Source organism: Manis javanica, chromosome X (assembly GCF_040802235.1).
Source record: "Manis javanica isolate MJ-LG chromosome X, MJ_LKY, whole genome shotgun sequence".
Taxonomy (NCBI): domain Eukaryota; kingdom Metazoa; phylum Chordata; class Mammalia; order Pholidota; family Manidae; genus Manis; species Manis javanica.
Window position 1 is genome coordinate 92,322,509 of NC_133174.1, and position 24,019 is coordinate 92,346,527.

The 24,019-nt window shown below is 40.7% G+C and overlaps 3 protein-coding genes across 4 annotated transcripts; 2 read left to right on the forward strand and 1 right to left on the reverse strand.

The window, feature by feature from the left end:
* The first annotated feature begins 3,283 nt into the window (after positions 1–3,283).
* RPL36A (ribosomal protein L36a) lies at positions 3,284–5,779 on the forward strand. The gene is given in 7 exon segments (XM_073227415.1): positions 3,284–3,394; positions 3,811–3,852; positions 3,854–3,894; positions 3,896–3,912; positions 4,101–4,168; positions 5,195–5,317; positions 5,617–5,779. Coding segments are annotated over 7 exon segments (423 nt in total). The 3' UTR covers positions 5,638–5,779.
* A 2,527-nt stretch (positions 5,780–8,306) lies between these two features.
* GLA (galactosidase alpha) lies at positions 8,307–16,662 on the reverse strand. Its single transcript, XM_017661452.3, has 7 exons — positions 16,431–16,662; positions 12,887–13,061; positions 11,734–11,911; positions 11,119–11,210; positions 9,480–9,641; positions 9,083–9,280; positions 8,307–8,711 (listed from the first exon to the last, which is right to left on the reverse strand). Exons 1-7 carry the CDS (start codon positions 16,622–16,624, stop codon positions 8,448–8,450), a joined length of 1,263 nt encoding a protein of 420 aa, XP_017516941.3. The 5' UTR covers positions 16,625–16,662; the 3' UTR covers positions 8,307–8,447.
* A 208-nt stretch (positions 16,663–16,870) lies between these two features.
* Positions 16,871–22,581, forward strand: HNRNPH2 (heterogeneous nuclear ribonucleoprotein H2). Of its 2 annotated transcripts, none has more exons than XM_017661473.3 (2): positions 16,871–17,016; positions 20,398–22,581. In XM_017661473.3, exon 2 carries the CDS (start codon positions 20,451–20,453, stop codon positions 21,798–21,800), a length of 1,350 nt encoding a protein of 449 aa, XP_017516962.1. In that variant the 5' UTR covers positions 16,871–17,016; positions 20,398–20,450; the 3' UTR covers positions 21,801–22,581. The 2 variants fall into 2 exon arrangements, with proteins under 2 accessions (XP_017516962.1, XP_017516953.1); XM_017661464.3 differs by having other exon boundaries at positions 16,878–17,028.
* Positions 22,582–24,019: the final 1,438 nt, after the last annotated feature.

Consider the following 24,019-nt stretch of genomic DNA (forward strand, 5'->3'; position numbering starts at 1 on the left):
GCAGAGGGAGGGGAGACTTACAGGTAAGAGGAGAAATGCAGTCTTGCAAAGATAAAACAAAGGGATTAACAAAGAACCATGTCTTTGGAGTCTCATGTCCTCTAAGGCAGAGGGGACTCAAGGTCACACAGTTAAACTTGATAGTGAAAGTGCAGTGTTAAGAAAGGGACCCCAAAGTACTGAGCCTGACAAAGGTAAAGACAAGACTCCCCCCTGCTGAGTCATTTTCTAAGAAAGCATTTGTTTCTACAGATAAAAATGTCTGGATGTAAGCCCACATAAAGACTTGTGCTCTTCCCCATTTTCTGATGATGTTGATTTTCTCCATTTAAGATAGATATCAGGGATTAACTCAATTTACACCTTCCTCTTTAACCTGTAAAGCGATAAACCAGGCTAGGTGTCTTACTCCTGAATGTTTCCTCAGACACTTCCTAGCCTAAGTTCTAGCACCAATCTTCTCCCAAAAGATTCTCCTAGGAAATGCAGGCAGTACTGGCTGCAGACCAGGGTGGCAGCAAAGCCCCAGGTAACTGATTTGCTTGCCCACCTTGACACAGCAGGCAAGGTTTTCTTTACTTGCCCCAGGCACTGTATCCTAATGTAGGGGAGATCACAGATCTCTTTAGAAGTCCATCAGAAGTTTTAAGGCAACAGAACTTTTTTAAAAAGCATTTTGTAGGATAGCAGAGTGGTTGGTTAATTCTCACAGATATCTGCACAAGACAAGTGGGCAAAAAGTGTTGCAAATGTCTCCCTATTTTATGGACAGTGTCTATCTTATCACTCGTCACCCCAGAACAGCGGCTCTAGTCACCTGCCGGAGAGTCAGTCACATTATTCCCTCCTCTTTCCTAGAATCAGATGCTGCTTACTGTTGCATGTCCTGCCCCTTCTCAAGGTCCACCTTGGGGGAAAACTGGAAATTAATAGGTATACAATGGGAGATCGGGACAAGGGAAAGGTAAAGTTAACCTAGGTACTTTTGTACCTTCTGCCCAAGAGCACTCCCCTAACACACTTATCTAGAGGACAGATGGTCTGCACCCAAAGAGTGCAAATGAATGGCCTGGTGTCACCTCAAAAGATTCCCAATGTAGTAATATAAGGTTCTGTTCTTGGTGATATCCTGTTCATCCTTTTATTAACGACCTTTCAGAAAGATATAGAAAGTAGCCTAGCTAATCTGTGAACGGTGCAAGGCTATCGTGAGCTAGATTGGATGACAGAAGAGCAATCAGTTTCCAGAAAGAGCTGGATCACCTGGTATGAGAAGTCAGCTTTAACAAAATTTATTTTACCAGTGGTAGGGTCATGTCCCATAACTGGGCACTGACAGTGAACTTCAAAGGACTCCAGGTGAAAGTGGGATAGCAGGAACATGTGTGAAAATGGTTCAGCGGTTTGGGCTGATAATAATCAACAGAAATGTCATGCCAGTAATGTGGATGCCAGAAAATCCAGAGTGACATTAGGTTTCCTCATACTAGTAAGATATCTAGATGGAGGAAAGTAAACAGGCCACCTACTTTGCAAGGCCAGCCCATATCTAGACTCCTGTGTTCAGTTGTGTGTGCCTTATCTTCAAGGAAATTAATGAACAGGAGCAAGTCCAAAACAGAGACCAGGACTGGTGAAAGGAATCAAAACCAAAGCCATGTCACACAAGGTGTGATAGAACTATAGTTGATTAAGAGGGGCCATGTCCACTGTCTTTATTCTTCCATGTTACTAACATCAACACATCTGGGAACTCCTTAAAGGCCAGTGAGACTTCTTAAAAGCCTGGCAAGAAGAAGAAAATGCAGTGAGCCTATGGGCTGGCTGTTTGGCAAAGAAACTTTTAGGAAATGTAGCTGGTAGTAGCGATGTTTTTAGTATCTCATTCCCAGCAATTGCCCAACCAAAAGGGGATAATCAGAGAGTCAGCTCCAGACCTCTGAGTGTTCCTGGAGGGTTATGCAAGCAGGAGACCCCAGGTTATCATAGTTTCTTAGCCCCTAATCCATGGGCACCTCCTCCTGCATCCCCACCCAATTCTCTCTCCTCATCATCTTCTACCTTGATGATGCTCCTGTTTCCCCTGTGTGGAGTTACGGTTAAATGCAAGGCTGCGGTGTTAGACTACTGGGCATCAAATTCCAGCTCCACAAAATAACCACCTATGTGACTTTGGGCAAGTGAATTTAATGCCTGTTGTACTTAGTTTCCTCACCTGTTAAATACTAATAATGGCACATACTGCCTGAGTTGTTAGCATTAAAAGAGGTAGTATGTTGGGTGGTTAGGAAAATGTCTGACACGTGGTAAGTGTTCAATAATTGTTAGCTATTATAATTACTAGGCCACAAAAACCATATTGTATAAAGGTAAGTAATACAGGCTCTGGAATCAGATCATCTGTGTTTGCATCCTGGTTCCACTTAGATACTATCAACATGGGGCAAATTGTTTAACATCCTTACAGCCTCAATTTCCTCATCTGTAAAATGGGAATGATATTACCACTTACCTCAAATTATTGTGAGAATTTTATGAGACAATCTATTTTGTGTACTCAGTACCCTGCAGTCCTTCTCTGCTGGATTCTCTTGAAATCTAGCACATGCCTTCTGCAAGGTATGCAGGGGAGGCAAGAGCTGCTGGATACTTTCTATATTGTGGCCTGTTCTTGCTACTGCAGGAGCTGAACAATCTCACCCTCACTTTTCAGAATCTAGGTCAGCCAACTCGCTCCATCAATAAAAGGGTTCTGTTTTAATGCTGATCATTGTTCCTTTTTCACAAAGTACAGTCTATAATTATGTGTTTATGAGCATGATTTGATCATTGCATTCCTCCCCTACAACAGTGTCCAACACAGAATAGGCGTTCAATAAACATTTGTTGAATGGACTAGTCAGCCATGTGACAGATGAATTCGAATAATGCCTCCCTCCAAGCCTTCAGTGAACCAGCAGAGAGTTGGCTAAAGATGTTCCCAGTGTCTTTGAGGTGAAACAGAAATGGAACATGGAGGTGGAGGACTCCTCCACTTGACTCTAATCCTGGCTTCCCTCGGTGATCGGAACAGGGAAGCCAGAGGATCTGGAAAGAGCACTGCTTCCTTCACTTAACGCTGCTACATAGCAGCACCTGCCAAAAGTGATGAAGAGAGGAAATGTTGCAAAGCTGCGGGGCGGGTGGAGAGTAGATGGATGCTGAGCTCTTAAACTCTCATGTGAGGCTCCGAATCGAGTCCTCTCAGCCGCCAGAGGGCGCTGCGCACAGAGCCTTAGACTCTATGGTCGCTCCCGCCTACTCCCATGAGGAAGCGCGACCGGGAACCTCCTATATATTTTCGATTCCGGTCCAGCCTCTGTCTTTCCATGCGGATAGCGTTCTCGCAAGCCTCGTAGGATCTTAGGGTGGGGACCCGGCAGCAGCCAGTTTAATCTTCTCACCTCCATTGGGGGTGCCGTCCCAGGATGGGCCCAGGCCCCTGCATGGATTCGTTGTACCAAACTAACTTATAACTTAGTGTTGCCGGGATCGATCCCGAAGGGATCGGGCTTCAGGGCCAGGAAGTGAAGTGATGGTATCGAAGAGGTAGATTTAGCCAGGGTGGAGTGAATATGCTCCTTCCACTCTGTGGCTGGACAGAGGCCGCTGTACTTGAAGAACATGGGGCTGACCACCTTCTCCTCAGAGCATTGTCGGCGAGGAGTTCGAGAGCCGAGTCCTCATGGGGTGCCTTAGCTTTAGCTGGGTCGCGTAGCGTATCGTACCTTTGGCATCTGATAACACTGCATTTTCTGAACGATTTACTAGGTGAATATTCCTAAAACCCGCCGGACTTTATGAAAGTGTGGCAAAGCACCAGCCCCATAAAGTCACACAGTATAAGAAGGGCAAGGAGTCTGTATGCCCAGGGTAAGACAGTTTGTAATTGGGTTTTAATGTGACATTCGTCTATTATACGAGCCCAGTATGCACCCATCCCGGCTTTGGCGTTGCTGTTTGTGCTAGAAAGCCCAGAATAAAAGCTGTAAGGCTTCCAAGGGGCTGTTGTGATTTATTATCCTGGGTATACCCTAGCAAATAACTTTTTCTTCTCCCAGGAAAGCGGCGTTATGACAGGAAGCAGAGTGGCTATGGTGGACAGACTAAGCCGATTTTCCAGAAAAAGGTTAGTAGTAATTCCTATTTGACATGCTTCCCACTTAACTGGTAGAGAACTTGGCATTTGTATCTAACCCACACACTTCTACAATATAGGTATGTGTCTTCATAGTTTCAGCAAAGTTACCTCAATTACCTGCAGTGATATCTAGTGGGCAATGGAGCTGGGAGTGCAAGCCAGGTCTAACTCTGGTTTACAATAGTGCACTATCTCAGTGCTTTATATTTTTTGACTTTCCCTTTTTGAAGAGGCAAACATCAAGTTAAGGAATGTGTCCTGCATTTCTAAAGGTTGAAGTTTGAGTATACCAGTAAATTTTTCCTTTTACTGTTCCCTGTCATCGTGCTAGTGAATCCTCAGCTCTTGCCTGCAGTAAGAATTCTTTGCTTCTCAGCACAGAAACCTGCAGTCAGTCTACCTATCATGAAGTCTTAACGCTCTTTAAAATTGCCATTTAGGCCTTCCACTGGTCTCCTGGAATATGTCATTCTCAGGCCAAACCAGTTTCTGTTACACCCCCAGGTGATTTGGCTACCGCTTAAAGTACACAGTGCCTGGAAGGTAGCATTCCCACAAACAGGGTTTCTCTGGCACTTGGCTCCTTATTCCACTGGTTCCGTGGAGTGTTAAGGAATGGCTTTAGTGTCCATTTAGACACAATAAATGGTTTGATTTCAAGGTGGTAAAAAGAATGCTTGATTTTTTAATTGACATTTCACATTTGGGTAACTAATAGAAGATGGGGAGATTCTAGCCAGGTTTTTGCTTTGAGAACTGCTAACCAGCAGCAGTACAGTTCTGACCATAGGACCAGACTTAAAAATTAGATTTAAAAAAAACTACCTCTGCTATTACATTTTCTCTTGAATCCACCAATTTTCACATTTCTTCAACATTGTTTTCTCCCTATAGCTAAATACAGACTGTCACAACTCTATTATTTTAAGTAGTACCTAATCCAAGATAGTCATATTTTTGAAGAAAGGTTTTTTGCAGTAGTTTGTGAAGGTTTTGACTTAATTTTTTTTCCAGGCTAAAACTACAAAGAAGATTGTGCTGAGGCTTGAATGTGTTGAGCCCAACTGCAGATCTAAGAGAATGCTGGCTATTAGGAGATGCAAACATTTTGAATTGGGGGAAAATAAGAAGAGAAAGGTATATAATTATGGGCAGAAGATGCCATATTTTTTCTTGCTTTATTATATTGGAGAGGTTACTCTTTCTTTCTACTCACTTATTCTGGCATCAAGATAAGGGACCATCCTTTCAAAATAACTTAATCATAGCTGAAAGTATAAGGTTTTTGGTGTGGTTTTGCAATGAGTAGGAAAGGGAGAATGAGACTTGCTGTAATAAAGGATGGTGATCCTTTAGGAATAGGCACTGTTCTTGATAGCATTGGGATTCATTGCAAAATATAAAAACTCACCTTTTCTTTTTCTGTTCTATTACAGGGCCAAGTGATCCAGTTCTAAGCTTCATAAAATTATAAAACCATAAGACCATAAAATTATGAGGTTATGTTATTTCACTTCATTTGGTTGCAGTTGGCCTTTTGGGAGGGGAATAAACTAGTGCCATCAATAAAATTCCCCCTGTGGGGAAATTTATGCTTGATGGTTCTTCTGGGCACTTCACTCATTTTGGATGGAATCTAACAGGTTGAACTCATATTAGATGTTATGGTTGTTCTATTTGGCACTTTGGGGCTTCAAGGGATTCCTTTTGCTATTAAGAGTCAAAGGTGATTGGTTATCATGGGACATAGAAGTAGATACCTGAAACTAGCTGTCAGTAACAAGCAAAATCACTTGTCTCATACTTACACCTTCATTACTCGAATCATTTTAATGAGGAATTTCAGCCCAGTTCTCTAGGCACAGCATACTAAATTGTCCTCAGACTTAAAGCTCATGTCCCCTAAACATCTTGACATACCCCCTCAAATTTCAAAGTAGATTATTTTCATCATGTTGAAATACCTGCAAAGATAATTCTGAATGAATTAAACTTACTAATGGAATCTGTTGGGGATAATCCATTTTTAAAAATGCCTAATAGTTGCAAGTTTTATATCCTTTTTTGGTATACTGTTTTATACTTCATTCTACTCAGCTTTTCATGCTTGTGTGGCAGAACCCTGAAGGCAAGTAGGCTACATGTTTTGGTAACTAGAGGTGCATCAGTGAGGTAGAGCAGTTTTCTTCCAAATTAGCTTTTGTTGCCAAGGGCGAATAAGTCTGGGTTTACCAGTTTTACTTCCATTTTTATCAACTGATAGTCCTCCAATTTTATTGAAAACAGTTCATAATCACCTGACAGGCAAAGGAATTGTTATAACATGGATTTTGTATTTTGATTTTGGTTTTTGTCCTGTCATGCATTCTGGATGGGTGAGTACACCTTTGCTCATGTGGGAGAAGGGTGGTCATAAAAGGGGAGATGGTGATGAAACAGGCTTGAAGCTTTCACTACAGGTTGGTCCTTAGGCACACCAGCTATAGAAGGAATTGTAATGTCTGATAGTTCTCTTAAAAATGATCCATTCCCACATCCCCAGATTTGAAGCTTATTGCCTTATCACAGCCTCAAGAGAAGGCGATTATCTTGAAGTGGGGGGGCAGTCTTCTGCTCAGAGGTCTGGTAATTTAGGTCATAATAATAATTGTGAAAGTAAGCCATCTGCATTTGTTGAATCTAGATGGCAAACAACCTTGGGAGTTGGAAACCTAGGTGGTAGGATGTTTCTTGATTCTTCCATAAAAATTATGTCTTACATCCAAAATATATAAAGAGCTTACACGCCTCAACAAAAAGCAAATAATCCAATTAAAAAATGTGCAGAGGAGCTGAATAGACAGTTCTCTAAAGAAGAAATCCAGATGGCCAATAGGCACATGAAAAGATAATCATCAGAGAAATGCAAATTAAAACAATGAGATATCACCTCACACCAGTAAGGATCACCATCATTGAAAAGACAACAAATGTTGGCGAGGTTGTGGAGAAAGGGGAACCCTCCTACACTGCTGGTGGGAATGTAAACTAGTTCAACCATTGTGGAAAGCAGTATGGAGGTTCCTCAGAATGCTCAAAATAGAAATACCATTTGACCCAGGAATTCCACTTCTAGGAATTTACCCTAAGAATGCAGCACTCCAGTTTGAAAAAGACAGATGCACCCTTATGTTTATTGCTGTACTGTTTACAATAGCCAAGATATGGAAGCGACCTAAATGTCCATCAGTAGATGAATGGATAAAGAAGATGTGGTACATATACACAATGGAATATTACGCAGCCATAAGAAAAAAAAAGATCCTACCACTCTCAACAACGTGGATGGACCTAGAGGGTATTATGCTCAGTGAAATAAGCCAAGCAGAGAAGGACAAGTACCAAATGATTTCACTCGTGGAGTATAAGAACAAAGGAAAACTGAAGGAACAAAACAGCAGCAGAATCACAGAACCCAAGAATGGACTAATAGTTACCAAAGGGAAAGGGACTGGGGACGATGGGTGGGAAGGGAGGGATAAGGGCGGGGAAAAAGAAAGAGGACATGATTAGCATGTATAGTGAGGGGGGGGGGTACAGGGAGGGGTATGCAACAGAGAAGACAAGTAGTGATTTTACAGTATCTTACTACACTGATGGACAGTGACTGTGAAGGGGTATGTGGGGGGGACTTGGTGAAGGGGGAACCTAGTAAACAATGTTCTTCATGTAATTGTAGATTAATGATACAAAAATAAAAATAAAATTAAAAAAATTATGTGTCTTAGTTGCCTCAGTTCCAGATCTAAATCTCATTTATCAAGGTTATTCCTGCTTGTGTCTTTTTGCCCTTCAATTGAAGTAGATTCCTTTTTATTTTCCCTTTGGGCTAAGATTGTAAGCAGTGCCATCCAAGTACCTGAGTAGGCTGCAGTCAGGGTTAGTTAACAGCCAGGATTTAAAATCTGGCTGCAATTTAAGGAGGATAAGTATCTGCTTCAGGGTTATTAGGATTAAAATGAGTCAATACACCTTATGTGTGTAGAACAGTGTCTGGCGCATAGTGCCCAATAAATTGCAGCTATTTCTTAGCAGTTGCATGAGTTTCAAAAGCTTTTCCCCAAAATGTTCTCTTGAGAAATGGAAGTTTTTTAAAAGCACAATTGAAAGATTTTATTCAAGGAAATAGGAACAGGTGAAGTGGGAATGGAAGAAAAAGGTGGACAGAAATGGGGTAGTCACTTCGGCAACAAAATATATTATTTTAAAGGAAGCTGCTTTATGCAGTCTAACTTGTATTTAGCCGAAGTAGAACAGTGCCTGTGGGATTTACTTGCATTTTTAGACTTGAAGTCCATTCATAAAAGCCAAGCTTTTTCTTCACAGGGAGGATCTGTGTGACCACACAATCAGGAATACAGGCCATCCCCCAACCCAGGGAAGCAATAGAGATGGTATAAGAACGAGGTCCACCAGTGTCCTGCAGGTTTACCATAGCCACGGCCCAGGCTGAGTGAGAGAGAGGGCGTTCCCACAGCTCAAAGTTGTCTTCCTGAAAAGAAAGCCAAGAAAATTGGTGTGATAGCTTGGTAACTAGCAGTAAGCTGCCTTGTAGCTTTCAGTCTTACTGTCAGAACCTATTGAGCACTTCTGGGAACAATTAAATATTATCTTGTGGCATGTTTTGCAAATAATGATTCAAGAAACAGGAACCTCATTACTGATTATAATAGGAAGAAAAATATTCTCAAAAGATCAATGCATACCCTCATATAACAGATTTAGGCCCAGGACAACCTTGATACTGGATATAAAGCCATCTTAAAATACACACTCAAACATGGATGAGCTGTAAACTAGAAGGCAGAAGAATGTGTTCTTGGCCAATTCCTATTTTCTCCCATAGAACATGACTTACTATACCTTTCTAAACTGATACCCCTGCTTGCCCAAGGGGTCCTGGTTGATAGCAATCACATCCTTATCCTGAAGAAGAGCTTTGGCTTGAGGGCTGATGTGCCGGAGGTCATTGGACATGAGTAATGGCGATGCCATGATAGCCCAGAGGGCCATCTGAGTTATCTGTTGATTCCAACTGAGGCCAAAGTTGCCAATCACTAACTGGGAGGAAAAATAAATTCACATGAGAAGACAAAATATTCCTAAAGTTGGGAGAAGCCACTTCACGGAACCATGCCCTGAGTAGTCTCACATAAAGCCTGTTCCCTAGGAACTTGCCCTTCTAATTTACCTTAATGTCAAGGAGGAAACAGGCCCACTTGCAGGGGCTTGAACAAGGAGGGCTCACTCAGGTTCTTACCGTATCTGGGTCATTCCAACCCCCTGGTCCTGCAACGGGAACAATACTCTCCTGGTTAGAAGATGTCCAGCCCAAGATACTCTTTATACTTTCCCAGGAATCAGAAACATCATAAAAATTTCTCCAGTGATTGCAGTACTGTCGGATTTCTGTGTAATTCGGCTGTGAAAACAGATAGCTCTTCTGTTAAAATTTCTACTAACATTCTTGCAAAATGAAAACAGTCAAGTTCAAAGGAGACACTTGCCTTTACACAGTAAAGGCCTCCATAAGGAGAACTAAATCCTTAAAACTGAATTTCATTGTAAGATACTTGCTTCAGAAGTAGGCCATATAACTTAAAATCCCTACTTAAAATGGCTTTAAGACTTTATGCTGGGAATTTGCCAACAGGTACTGGGATTATGGAGGATTTTAATTTTTTTACACTTCACTGTATTTTCAAACTTTTCTAAAATGAACATGTACTACTACTTTTATAATCTGAAATAACTAAAGTGATCTTAATGAGTAAAAATAAAAGCTGCAAAATTACATAGGATTCATCAAGCATATAAGGCAATCTGAATCCTAGGCATATAATTTGTTAACAGAACAAATAAAAGTTTGTAGATAGGCAGATGGGAGGGATATCAGGCTTAAAACCTTTGAAACAGAGGTGGGAGTATTCTGCAGAGATTCAAAGGAAATAATGGATTCATTCTATAAATAATTATTCACCACTTAGCATATGGAAGAGACACACTGATAGTCAAGACAAGGCCCTTGCCCTCCTGGAGCTTATGTCCTAGTGGGGCAGATAGACAAAAAGCAAGTCAACAAAAAATTCCATATAGCGCTAAGCTCTTAGAAGGAAATTCAACAGGTTAATGTAATAAAGAATGAGTGGATAGAGGGCTACTTTAAAGTAGGGAGAGAAGACCTGTCTGAATAGGTGTAATTTGGTCTGAGGCCTCAGTGTTGAGAAGCCAGCAATTATAAAATCTTGGGGGAAGAACATACAAGGCAGAAAACAAAATGCAAGCATAAAGTCCCTGAGGCAGCAATAGGTTTGAGGTTTTTGAGGGACAAAGAAAACCAGTGCAGTGAGGGAAAAAGTGATGGGAAATGAGGTTGGAGGCAGGCCAGCGCCAGATCAGTGGAGTCTGATTTTATTTCAAGTGCAATGGGAAGTCAGTTAAGGGTTTCAGGCAGGGGAGTGATATGATCCATTTACATTTTAACAAGATAACCCTGGTACTGTGTAGAAAATGGCTGAAGGTACAGGGAGAGTGGAAGTAGATCAAGCTGTTGTAGCACTCTGGAATGGAGATGGTGGTGGTTTGGAAAAAGAGGGTACCTGCAGCAGAGATGGAAAGAAGTGGGCTGATTCAGGATTTATTTTGTAGATAGTACTGACAGAACTGCTGGTGGGTAGGTTTCAGCTGTAAGACAAAGGGAAGAATCAAAGATGACTGACTTCCCAGATGATAGTAGCTTAGACTGCAATGATAGCAGTGGGGATGGTGAGAAGTGGCTGGGTCCTGGGAGAGATGGTAGGACGAGACTGTTAAGTAAGGTTGGACTTTGAAGAAGACCTTTCCTTTGTTCTCAAAATCTATCAGCAAGGCTCTCCTGGATTCTGAGCTCATTAGTTTACCTTACGAAAGGGCCACATATAAAGGGGCCACTCACAGGAGTACACGATGCTTCTGCCAGTCTTGTTCAGGGCCAAGGACATGTACTTATAACCTGTATGAGGAAACAATGAGTAAAATAAAGCAAGGGAATTTCCAGCAAGGGCCGTATATTTTAAAAAGAGACTACCCAGAAGGCCATCTTTTTCTTAAACCAGCAGCAGAGACAGGTGGCTGCTCTGTGATTGTGTCTAGTACCTTCCAGACTGCTGGAATTGTTCTGAGGAGTGTGGGATGGTGCATATATTGATGAGAGGCAGGAATGAAAATGCTCCATTTTCTGACATTCTGAATGCTTTTCCAAGTGATGTAGTGGAGAGTTACAATTACTATTTGTAATCAACTCAGAGCCCTTGAATTAAAAGTACACAATAGTAGCCATGGTTAGGCATGTATAGATTTTACATACATGAATGAATGAATGTATAAAGGCACGGAGCTCTGGCACATTGAGAATAATTATTTCCAGTATTGTGACTGGTATGTAAAATGTAAAGATTAGTTCTTTGGCTGCTCAGTTACCTTGGCCTCAAAGTTCTTCCCTTTGCTCATGGCTAAATCTCTTGAATGAAACATACCATCTTCCAGAAGTTTCACACTGTCACAGTAACAACCGTCAAATTTGAGCAGATCTACTCCCCAGTCAGCAAAGGTCTTGGCATCAATGTCATAGTATCCAAAACTCCCAGGGAAACCTGCACAGGTTTTATTTCCAACATCTGCATAAATCCCTAGCTTCAGTCCTTTGCTGTGCACCTGAAATGAGAGGAAAGAGTCACCACAATACAATGGCAATCATGAAGTAGACAGAAGCACTCCAGGCTGGGGGCAGAGACAAGCAAACTTCACCAGGTACTGGGGTCTTTTTTCCCCACAAACCCCCAAAATTATCCAGATGAGTGTTGAGAGACAAAGGGTGAAGTTTCCAATTCTGCTGAGTTCAGACTCTACATGTAAGCTATAGCACAGAACTGGAGGGAAAGCTAACAGCTGTTCTAACCTTCCTCTCATGAGATCCTAGAAGTTGCCTTTCCAGGGCAATGATAGTTTTATCTGGACTAAGACTCTGCTTAACCAAACCATAGGCTCCTCTCAGCCTTTTTTTCAAAAGCCTCAACCTTGGCCTTCCATGTCATTTCAACAAGAATTCTGCTAGGTCATCCCCCAGCTCTTGGTATTTGATCGAGTTCCTCACCCCTCACCACTGATGTCCAAGTCCTTGGCCTACCTTTAGCAAGAATCCCTCCTCCTCTTAGTAATTTTCCATCTTAGTAGAACCCCTCAAGCAGCTCATTGGCTATAAAACCCCACTTTTCTTTGTTGTATTCAGAATTGACCTATGACTCCATTACTACAGTAATAACTAGTGTATTACTCTTTAGCAGTCTCCAGAATATATTTCTTCCACATTCTAAAATTCTATTTATAGTACAATTACAATAGCTGTTCAAAGCTTATATGGAAATATATGCACACATATCAAGAACCAAGTTCTTTTTTCCTCCAAGAGAATTCAATGGTTTCAGCAAAAGGAGAAAAATTTCTAGATGGGCTGTCAAGAGCTGTTGTAAAACACTGATCTGCTGATGGGATGAAAATTCCACCTGATAAGCCTTCCAATTCAGTGTTCAGATAACAGCAGCTATTTTAGTTTCTAAGTGTTTCCTAAGGAGCTTGGTATAGAAGGGCTTATAATCTCCTGAACAGGAAAAGAATTATCTATAAACTCACATAATTAGCTAGGCCACTGATCCCTCTTGGAAAGCGTTTAGGGTCTGCCTGAAGTCGACCTTCTGAATCTCTTTGGGGAGCCATCCAACAGTCATCAATGCAGAGATACTCATAACCTACAGCCTTCCAGCCATCTGAGGCCATGAGATCTGCCATCTGCATGAAGAGTTTCTCACTGAAAGAGAAATTCCAAGAATCATTACAATTCATTAAGTAAATGCTTGGGTACTCCTATTTGTTAGGTACCTCAGGGTTTCACAATTTAAAAAAGAATCTAGAAATAGTTTGGTGGTAGTCACAACCATTGCAAGGTAAAATAGACTAGGCCTTTTTTCCTTCTCCCTTCCATCCCCTCTTAATACTTCTACCCTAAGAACCCCAAACAATACAGAAATACATGAATTGAAAAGGCTATCAGATCAGTGAAGTAAGAAACTACAAAATAACATAACGTATAGCTTCCTTAGATATCAATAATAACTTTTGGAGAAAAAGATAACATTTACAGGAAAGCAACAAAAAAGACTAAAATACACAGAGATAAGACATGTGCAGGGCTTGTATACATAAAACTATGATGTTCCCAAATGATTTGAGTAAATGGAGATAATATTAATTTGCTCTTGAATAAGAATACTCAATATTAAAAACAAGCTAATTCACCACACACGCCTTTATACATTTAATAAAACTGAACAAAAAGGACTTTTTAAGGTATTTGGCAACATTATTCAAAAAGTTCACCTAAAAGATTTAACAAATGAACATTCTATAAAAGATAAATGAAGCTGGTGTAGTACCAGTAGCACTAGAATACACAGATCAATGGAATTAGAAAGTTCAGCAAGAGATCCTTTCAGCCATCTGGAAGGTACCATGGAATTTAGATATACTAAATGTGGTATTCCTTAGAGGAGAATAAAGTCCAGATGGAGTAAAGATTTTTAAAATTCATAAAAATACTAGTAGAAAATGTAAGTGACTATATTATCTTCAGGTAGGAAAGGACCTTCTTTCTCAGCATGATGCTTGAGCTGAAAATCATAAAGGAAGAAACTGATGTTTGATACATAAATATTAAAACCAGTGTGTATAAGAACCACTATACTCATAAGGTATAAAAGACAAAAAACAAACCAAAACCATTCCAACTAAAAAATAGGGAACTAACACAAACAGGCAATCCATAAAAGAAACTGCACAGAACCAATTCAACATATGAAAGGATGTTCAACGTTATTAGTAATCAAATAAATGAAAATAAAAACACCTACCCAAATGACAAGGTTTCAAGAGTGGCAAAAATACAGTGTTGGCCAGGGTGTGGGAAAACATTTCATGCACTGTTGGGAATGGGCCATTGTAAAACATTTGGGGAGGATAGCTTAACATGTAACAAAATGAGCACACAGTTCAACTCAGTAATTAGACTTCTACAGGGATGGTTAGCACAGCTTTGTTAATAATAAAAAAATGAAGAGCCTCCCCAGCTATCAACAGGAGATTGCTCAAATAAATTACAGTGTATACATACAATTTGTATTTATGAAGCTCTTAATCTGTGTCAGGCACTCAACTCTGCTTACATTTCGAAAGGATAATTAATTTGCCCACAATCACATGGCTAAAAAGTAATGAGCTACAATTTGAACCTAGGCAGGCAGACTTCCAGTCTGGTCGTTAACCACTCATGACATAAACGTGATCTCATTTCTATGGAAAATAATGAAAATAAATGTGCTTTTATTCCATAGAAAAAAGTTGCAAGGTCGTATATTAACATTTTAACCGTGATTATTTCTGGATGGTAGAATGAGAGGAAATTTTATATTCATTGTACTCTACTATCTACATTTTTTGCAACGATTATTTATTAGCTTTATCAGATACAAAAACAAGACAATCACCACTTAGGAAAAAAAGAAAGACAAAAACATTTGTGATGGGCACAACTGCTACACACTTTACCCCAGGGTCACAATGGATTTAGTCTGAATCTTAAAAGGCCAATTAATTGTGATGTTTGACTAACATCCTGACTTTTCTGTCAAGACATTCTTTATATGATAACTTATGGGCATTGGGATGTACCATGACCATTGCTTTGTAGAGGGGCCTCTGCACCACAGGTGTCATTATGCTTTTAACAGTATTTATCAATTATTCTTAACCTCTTCTAGATCATGAATCCCTTTGAGAATCTGAACAAAGCTAAAGATCCTCTTTCCAGAAAAACACACACACTTATATTTGCAGATTTGTATTAATTTTTCTCATGGGTTCAGGCTTAAGAATATTTGTTCTATCTGACTAATTGAGGGCTGAGGCACTGCCCTGTGCTAAGTACTTTAAATGGGTTATCTCACTGAAAGTCCACCTGTGAGAGATAAGAACTATTTTACAGCTCCTCCTGAGTCTGCTCAGTGAGGTGAAGTAAGAGTTATCCCAGTTTACAGACAAGGAATGTGTGGCTCAACCAGGTACGACGCCAATCTTATCCAGCCTCATATACCCTTGCCTTCCATATGCAGGTATCCTCCGTCTTTCCAAGGTTCTAATTAGGCCACTTTACTTTTATGAAACACCTGCATTAGTGCCTGTTTTCACTAACTGAAAGAAATCGAAGAGGATTTTCGCTTTTATGAAAAAAGGCAAAAAGTAAAAATAGCATTGTTTGATTTGCAGGGCGTGCTTATAGAGGCAGCACCCAGAGGAGCTTGAGTGGCCCCCCACAAACTCCTTCCCCAGCAACCACACAGCAGTTCAGCATTAAGCTGCCAGAATTTTGAATTATGTGTAACCATCTGTGCTGTATCTTGATTTATTTTGTGCTTCCTTTAGCACAATGTGTCCTAACGTATCAGAAAAGCCCGAGAGAGGTTATTTTTGGGGTCCGGGAATGCTCAAAATTTCTGCATATAAATTAATGGTAATTGCTGCTTTCCTTTATGCCATTTCGGCTTAGGAAAGGTTTCATGGTTACACTCTACTTTCAGATCGGGCGGTTTGTTGGGGGTGGAGGGTGATACCTGTGTAAAGTTCCTCCAGGTCAACCTTCCAGCCTGCCACCACACTCAAGGGTGAGCAGGTGGGTAGATCTCAGAGACTCCATGGTCCCTCTAAATTCCCTTCAGTTACCGCTAAGGAACCCATGACTCAAAAAGGAGAAGTGCCACTAAGTCTTAGTCTTCTGTCTCTCCTACTCACCGAAGCCTGTGCTCACTTCCTAGTACCCCAGCAGAGGCAGAGCAGCAGCTCAGAAGAAAGGTCTGAACCCAACTGGATGGTGAATGGAAAAGAGTCCCTAGCTGGGGGATCAGGCAGAGAGAGAGAGACGGAGAAGCAGGGCCTGCAGCCCGGACTCTCACCCCAAGAAGAGTCACACGGAGGTTTGGGGCTAGTTCCCATCCGGGCAGTTGGCTGCATAAAGGAGCAGCAGTAGGGGAGCTTTCTCTTGGGCTCATATACTTCCGCCGAGACCCTCCCCCATTCCTCCAAACACACGGAAAGGCGAAGGGGCGGGGGTAGCCAGTATCTCTGATACCTGATACATGAATCTGGCTCTTCTTGGCAGTCAGTGTTGCACATGAAGCGCTCCCAGTGCAGCCAGCCCATGGTAGGAGTCATCGCTAAGCCATTGTTCAGTGCCCTGGCCCCAAGGCCTCCGCAGAGAACCAGGGCCAGGAGGGAAAGCGCCGGCATGCAGTCTGGCTGCCAGACTCCACTCACCAGCTTCATCGCTATTGTAATACTGTAGTACAGATCACCTGGGCTTTTAAATTTGACCTTACAGGCGGGCCAATCACCGGTGAGTTACTAATAATGACGTCATTGTTTCTCGGGCAACTGGGACGGTTATCCCCAGAGGCGGACCAATGATCAGGCACGTAAAACGCAGCGTGACCAATCACAGTCTTTCTTTCTTGATATTGTCCCTCCCTATTTCCATACCAGAAAGGAGTGCGGCACTTTAGTGATCCGAAGTTTAAGCCGCGAGTTGCTCACGTGACCGCAATCTCACATGACGTAGGCGATCACGTGATCTATCGCTTACGTGAGCAGAAGTAGTTCTGGTCGTCGTCTACCGTCTCGCTATAGCCGTCTGAGGGAAGAAGGAGGAAAATTATCCGGTATTTTTGGAGGTTGGTGTGTGGGTGGGAACTGGGACCCTGGGGGTGGTGATGATGAAGACCAAAGCGAGGTCCGCGGGCCGCCTCCGCCTTTTTCGCTCTCCGCTTTCCCTTCCCCCGCTCCCCCTCCCCCCTTCTCAGTGCCGGGAAGCCGCCTTTGCTGCGCCTGGTGGGGAAATGGTGGACGTTCGTGACTGTGTCTGTTTTTGTATGTCTTGCTGTCTGGGCGGGTCTTAGGGAATCTTTAAGAGAAACCGTAAGGTGAAAAACGCTTGAAGACCCCGTCCATGGATTAGGAAAATCCAATTTTGAGACCAGTGGTCCGACTGCTAGTCCACCCATTCAGGCACTCAGTCTCCACTGACTGTCTGTAGGGGGAGGCACCACGTGAATTTTATCTGTAGAGTCACATCTAAGCAAATACTGCGTGCCTGACAGGTGCCCAAGAAATGTTTTAACTGAATTGAATATTTAAATAACGTTTATGTTTCTGCTTATGACAATCTGTTCAATTTTGAACATTCGAAAAATAACAGTATACTATAAATTTTAAAAATACACGTAATTCATCACCCGGAGATAACTTCTCAGCATTATGGTCTATAAAAAGTATGTGTGTAACACACATAAAAATACACAAATTCCTAACTCAGAGATGGAATCCTGGTTCCTACTTCAGGCAACAGAGTTCTTGTGGCGAATCCTGGTTCCTACTTCAGGCAACAGAGTTCTTGTGCCCTTCCCAGGAGATACAGTCTGAAGCAGAACCTCCCTGCCACTACACAGGGGATATTAAAGCGTAGAATGCTGCGGGACATTAAATGGGATGGGTTATCCAAGAGAGAAGGCAGGTAAAAAAACCAGTCCGTAAATCTGCCACTCAGACCTATAGACAGTTTATAGGAAAGCTTATCACTGCAGATGCAGTGTGCCAGGCACTTAATAGACAATTAGTGTTTGTTAAATTGACTCCTCAGTGCAGTTTTATGGCAGTTTTGTTACACTTTTTACTTTACTTCTAAGAGGTCCAGTGTTCCCTGACTATGTCAGATGAGCCATCCACATATAAAATTAGAACATTTTATAAAACTTGCTATACCAAATCCCAGAAAAGCGAACATTTTATTATTTTTTATTCTTTTGCTGGAATAAAAAGAATTATTCTCTGTAGAAAATTAAGAATGTACAAAAAATTGAAAAAGCCGTAACTTACCACTAGAGTAACTACTATTAACATGTCACATATTCCCCATGCGTGTATTTTTTTAACATTCTTTTTATTCCATTTACAGTAGTTTTTAAAAATTCAAACTGTATAGAAGTATATAGGGTAAAAAGTGAAAATCCACTTCACTCTTCCTACCTTCCAGTTCCTGTTTTCTCAAAAAACAAGTTTGTATTATATGCTTTCAGGGCAGCTGCTATGCATTACATGCTTATATTTTAAAATAAGTAGGATCATACTATGCATATTCTTTCATTTAATACATTCTGGAAATCTTCCTAGGTCAGGGCAGATTTTTTTTTAACAGCTGCATAGCATCCCATTTTAAGGATAAAGTATAATTCATTCAGCCATTCCCCTATTAATGGATAGTTAGGTTTCTAATTTTCTGCCATTACAAAGAGTGAGCATTTGTATTTCTGTTGACCAGGTTCCTAGAAGGAATTCCAACCAGATTAAAGAATATTTGAACATACATTTTTTACATAAAGATTATAAGGCAGCTGTGATCTTGGGTCACTTTAGATTATAGCATAAGTATTTTCTCATATTATTAAACATTTTTATAATTTTTTTAAACATTTTTATAATTTTTAAATTGTGTAATATTCTTCTTTCTAACCTTTTGGAGAATATATAGCTCTCTAAATCTTTTGTCTGAATTTCAGATCTTCCCCTAAAGGCACGTAACCTGAAGTGGATGTACTGTATCAAACGGCATAATACATATATGCAAATTGCTTTCCAGAAATACTGTATTAACTTGCGTTCTTGTAGGAATGTATTAGTTTGTGAACCCTGAATATCAGCATTGACTTATCCTTGCTATTTAATTTTCACTGCCTTGAAGGGTGAAAAATGGTGATTAATTCCCAGACAACTCTCTTGTATCCTCATATCTGTATTATCCCTATATTTAATCTTAATCAAGTCCCACAGAATCCACTGCTTTGAATGCTTACATTACAGTTTAAAAATGAATTTAAACTGTGCTGTTGCCTTAGGTGAATCCTTTAACATACTTCTAAGAGACCACGGTTCTAACTGATCTTGCTTATGTCACCCAACTCCCACTGTTTGAGTTCCACCCTGTTGCCAGGGTGATTTATCTGAAAGGGGTTTTACGACTTCACTCCCTTTCCCTTCCCTTCCCTCCTCTCCCCTCACTCCCTTGTTTAAAACCTGAAAAGGCCCTTAGGGTCTGTCTATCAAATAAGGCCTTTGGGATCTGATCTCTGTCTTGTCAGATTCTCTGCCTTGCTGCCTCCTGTTTTGTGCTCCATCATAGTTTTAAAAATTCGTTTATGGATTCCTGAAATGGTTTGTCTGTTTTAACAATTCTGTGCCAACTATAGAATTGACCATCCAGTCTCTGCTTTATACCACTTTCACCCTATACAGAATCCTTTCATAGCAGAGATCATGTATATTTGACTTTTTGTCTTCAGTAAAGCTGGACAGTGTCCCTGTAGGACCATAAACCCTTTTTGGGTTTATTGATTCTTGCATTTCAGAGCTGAGTACTAGACCTGGCAACTGAAAAATGTAAAATGAATGCATGAATTGCCCATAATTGCCCATAAATCTTTTTTCCATTTATCTCTTAGGCCTTAATATTTCCCTGATGTTATTAATTTGTGTGAGTTATTTATATAATAAGGATATTAATGTGTGTGTTGTAGGTATCTTCTCAAGTGCATTGTTTCTTTTAATTCTGTTTACTTTTGATGTAACGAAATTTTTCATTTTTAGGTAATCAGACATAGCTATCTTTTACTTGTTGATGTTTTCCACTGCTTTTGTTGCTGTTAATTTTTTATGCCTTTTTATTTTCTGACTATAGTGTTAATATATGGTCAATGTAGAAAACTTAGAACATACAGAAATGTCCAAAGAATACATTCCCTGAAACAAAAAGCTTTCATGATCCTACCACCCAGAAATAACTACCATTAATGGTATCCAACACTAATAGGTATCAAATAAATAATCGTCAAATGATTGAATGAGTTAGAAATTTGATGCAGCGTTCTTGTTTATGTGACTGTCTTACAAAAAAGCTATCAGTGTAATTGAGCTTTATATTAATAGTTTGCCTTTTTCTCTTACTATATCTTGAACATTTTTCCATGACAAGAGTCTTCTAATTTTTTCAGCTACATTGAAATTGCTTTGAGTCAAGCTCGCCACCAAGAGCCCAACAGTCACCATGATGTTGAGCACGGAAGGCAGGGAGGGCTTCGTGGTGAAGGTCAGGGGCCTACCCTGGTCCTGCTCAGCCGATGAAGTGATGCGCTTCTTCTCTGATTGCAAAATCCAAAATGGCACATCTGGTATTCGTTTCATCTACACCAGAGAAGGCAGACCAAGTGGCGAAGCGTTTGTCGAACTTGAATCCGAAGATGAAGTGAAATTGGCTTTGAAGAAGGACAGAGAAACCATGGGGCACAGATATGTTGAAGTATTCAAGTCCAACAGTGTTGAAATGGATTGGGTGTTAAAGCATACAGGCCCGAATAGTCCTGATACTGCCAATGATGGTTTTGTCCGGCTCAGAGGACTCCCGTTTGGCTGTAGCAAGGAAGAGATTGTTCAGTTCTTTTCAGGGTTGGAAATTGTGCCAAATGGGATGACACTGCCGGTGGACTTTCAGGGGCGGAGCACAGGGGAGGCCTTTGTGCAGTTTGCTTCGCAGGAGATAGCTGAAAAGGCCTTAAAGAAACACAAGGAAAGAATAGGGCACAGGTACATTGAAATCTTCAAGAGTAGCCGAGCTGAAGTCCGAACCCACTATGATCCCCCTCGGAAGCTCATGGCTATGCAGCGGCCGGGTCCCTATGATAGGCCCGGGGCTGGCAGAGGGTATAATAGCATTGGCAGAGGGGCTGGGTTTGAAAGGATGAGACGGGGTGCCTATGGTGGAGGGTATGGAGGCTATGATGACTATGGTGGCTATAATGATGGGTATGGCTTTGGGTCTGATAGATTTGGAAGAGACCTCAATTACTGTTTTTCAGGTATGTCAGATCATAGATATGGAGATGGTGGGTCCAGTTTCCAGAGCACCACAGGGCACTGTGTACACATGAGGGGATTACCTTATAGAGCCACTGAGAATGATATTTACAATTTTTTCTCACCTCTCAACCCCATGAGAGTGCACATTGAAATTGGACCCGATGGCAGAGTTACTGGTGAGGCAGATGTTGAATTTGCTACTCATGAAGATGCTGTGGCAGCTATGGCAAAAGACAAAGCTAATATGCAACACAGATATGTGGAGCTCTTCTTGAATTCTACTGCAGGGACAAGTGGGGGTGCTTACGATCACAGCTATGTAGAGCTCTTTTTGAATTCTACAGCAGGGGCAAGTGGTGGTGCTTACGGTAGCCAAATGATGGGAGGGATGGGCTTATCCAACCAGTCTAGTTATGGGGGTCCTGCTAGCCAGCAGCTGAGTGGTGGTTATGGAGGTGGTTATGGTGGTCAAAGCAGTATGAGTGGATATGACCAGGTTCTGCAGGAAAACTCCAGTGACTATCAGTCAAATCTCGCTTAGGTTGAGAACAGTACTAAACAGCTACTATAGAAACAAAAGCTGTGCATTTATGGGAGTTGAATAGAATGGGAGGGATGTCTAGCATATCCAGCGTGACTGGTAAATGGGATATATCATTGATCCTGATCACTCTTGGTCAGGTTTTTTCTTTCTTTCATTTTTTTAAGAAAACAAAAATTTAAGTTTAACAGTTTTGCATTACAGGCTTGTGATTCATGCTTACTGTAAAGTGGAAGTCAAGATTGTTTTAAAACTTCAAGCTCAGTAATTTTGAACACTGAAACATTCATCTAGGATGTAATAACAAAGTTCAGTATTGACCATAACTGTTAAAACAATTTTCAGCTTTCCTCAAGTTAGTTATGTTGTAGGAGTATACCTAAGCAGTAAGCGTATTTAGGTTAAAGCAGTTTCACTTATGTTAAATGTTGCTCTTATACCACAATACATTGAAAACTTTGGATGCATGTTGAGAAACATGCTTTTCTGTAAAACTCAAATATAGGAGCTGTGTCTATGATTCAAAGTGAAAACATTTGGCATGTTTGTTCATTCTAGCTTTTTGATTTAATATTGTGTAAGGCACGTGAGTGTACACTTCCTTTTTTTTTTTTTTAAAGATCTGGGACAACTCTGTAATACCAATACTTTAGGAGTTTGGTCATGTTCATTTATGTGACCTTCTGAGGCTTTGATTTAAATCTTTCCTTGTATTGTGATTTCCATTAGATGTACTAAGTGAAACTTGTTAAATAAATCTTCCTTTTAAAAACTGGAAAAATAGGTCTGTGCTGGTTAATTTTTATTATGTTATATCATATGTGACATTTCTACAGTCCTCTGCTGTTGAAATTTGTTTTTAATTTTTCAATTACTATAAATATACAGTAGCATCTTTATACACATGTTTTTGCATATATCATTAATTATTTATAAGATGCGGTCCCAGAAGTGGCATTGTTGAGTCAAAGGTGCACTTTTAAGGCTTTTGATTTGATTTTGTTACCTTTCTGGTACTTTGTGTTTCCACCATGAATGTTTGTTTTTCTTTTCCCCCTTTCACCTATAGCTTCTTCAATGATGCACATTGTTCTTGATTTCAGCCAATTTATTAGTTGAAAGATGGTATCCCATACCTATTTTTATTTGTAGTTCTTTGATTAGTATTAAGGTGGAGCATTTTTCTGTTCATTTCTAAACTTAATATCGCCATGTCCAGAGGACTGCTGCGCTATGCTAGAGACTGTCAAGACAGCACCCTCCAAAATCCAAAGAAGTACAAGCAAATGAATTGTCTTCCCTGCATTTAACCATAAATTAGAAGATCTAAGACACCTTTATATGTTTTAAAAAGAAGTAGGCCTATGTTATTATTAGAAATAATCAGCCCCCTCCACAAATTCATTAATAGTCTTAACACCCTTTAAGGCTTTTCAGGGCATTTAAAGCTTGTTTTAACTAGTGGTTCTTAAATTTAATGTGCACCAGAATCATCTGCAGGGCTTCTTAAAACATTGATTTCTAGGCCCCACTCCTATAGTTTTTGAAATGTGGTAGTTCTAGGGTGGTGCTCAAGGATCTGCTGATGCTGCTGGTCTCACGACCGACCGCATTCTGTGACACATCCCAGCTCTCTGATGGCTATAGGCCTATATAAATCCTAAAGCAGCAACTTCAAGGAGCAGCTTCCTTCCTGATCCAGTATTGCCTCCCCTACGTTCCTGTGAGTAGTTCTAAACTTTCTATTAAAGTACAAATTGCATGTGATTATTTACAACACCTAGCACCTCCTATGAGTTCTTTTAGTGCCTGTGACATCAGGGGTTATCTTAACATTTCTGCTCATATCATAGTGACTATTAACAATTATACCTCTCAGTAACCACACCTGAATGCCCTCAGGTTAATACAAGCTGCACCTGAATTTCTACAGGTCTCTATATCTAACAAGCCTGAAAACGTATTCTTAGTCTGTTAAGAACTTGGGGCCTGAGAAATGCTCTGAGATGGGAAGCAATTACCAGACTGGTATCACCTGACTCCATTCTATTCAAGGACACTTTTTCTTGAGCCCCATTTTTAGAAAATCATTTACACTAAGGACACACTGGGAGGTGATTTGAGATTCTTTGATGACTTCTAATTTCTGTCACAGCTGCCATGAGCAAGAAACCTATTTTGACTCATGTCATACTGAGCCAATCATCACTTTGCCCTCC

Bases quoted from the DNA above. Each gene is read 5' to 3' on its own strand.
- GLA (XM_017661452.3), bottom strand. From the start codon at position 16,624: ATGAAGCTGGTGAGTGGAGTCTGGCAGCCAGACTGCATGCCGGCGCTT. The intron at 9,281-9,479 runs GTAAGAACCTGA...TTTTCCTCCCAG, and splicing joins GTTGGAATGACCCAGATACG to TTAGTGATTGGCAACTTTGG. The intron at 8,712-9,082 runs GTATAGTAAGTC...CTTTCTTTTCAG, and splicing joins AGGGGTATCAGTTTAGAAAG to GAAGACAACTTTGAGCTGTG.
- HNRNPH2 (XM_017661473.3), top strand. From the start codon at position 20,451: ATGATGTTGAGCACGGAAGGCAGGGAGGGCTTCGTGGTGAAGGTCAGG.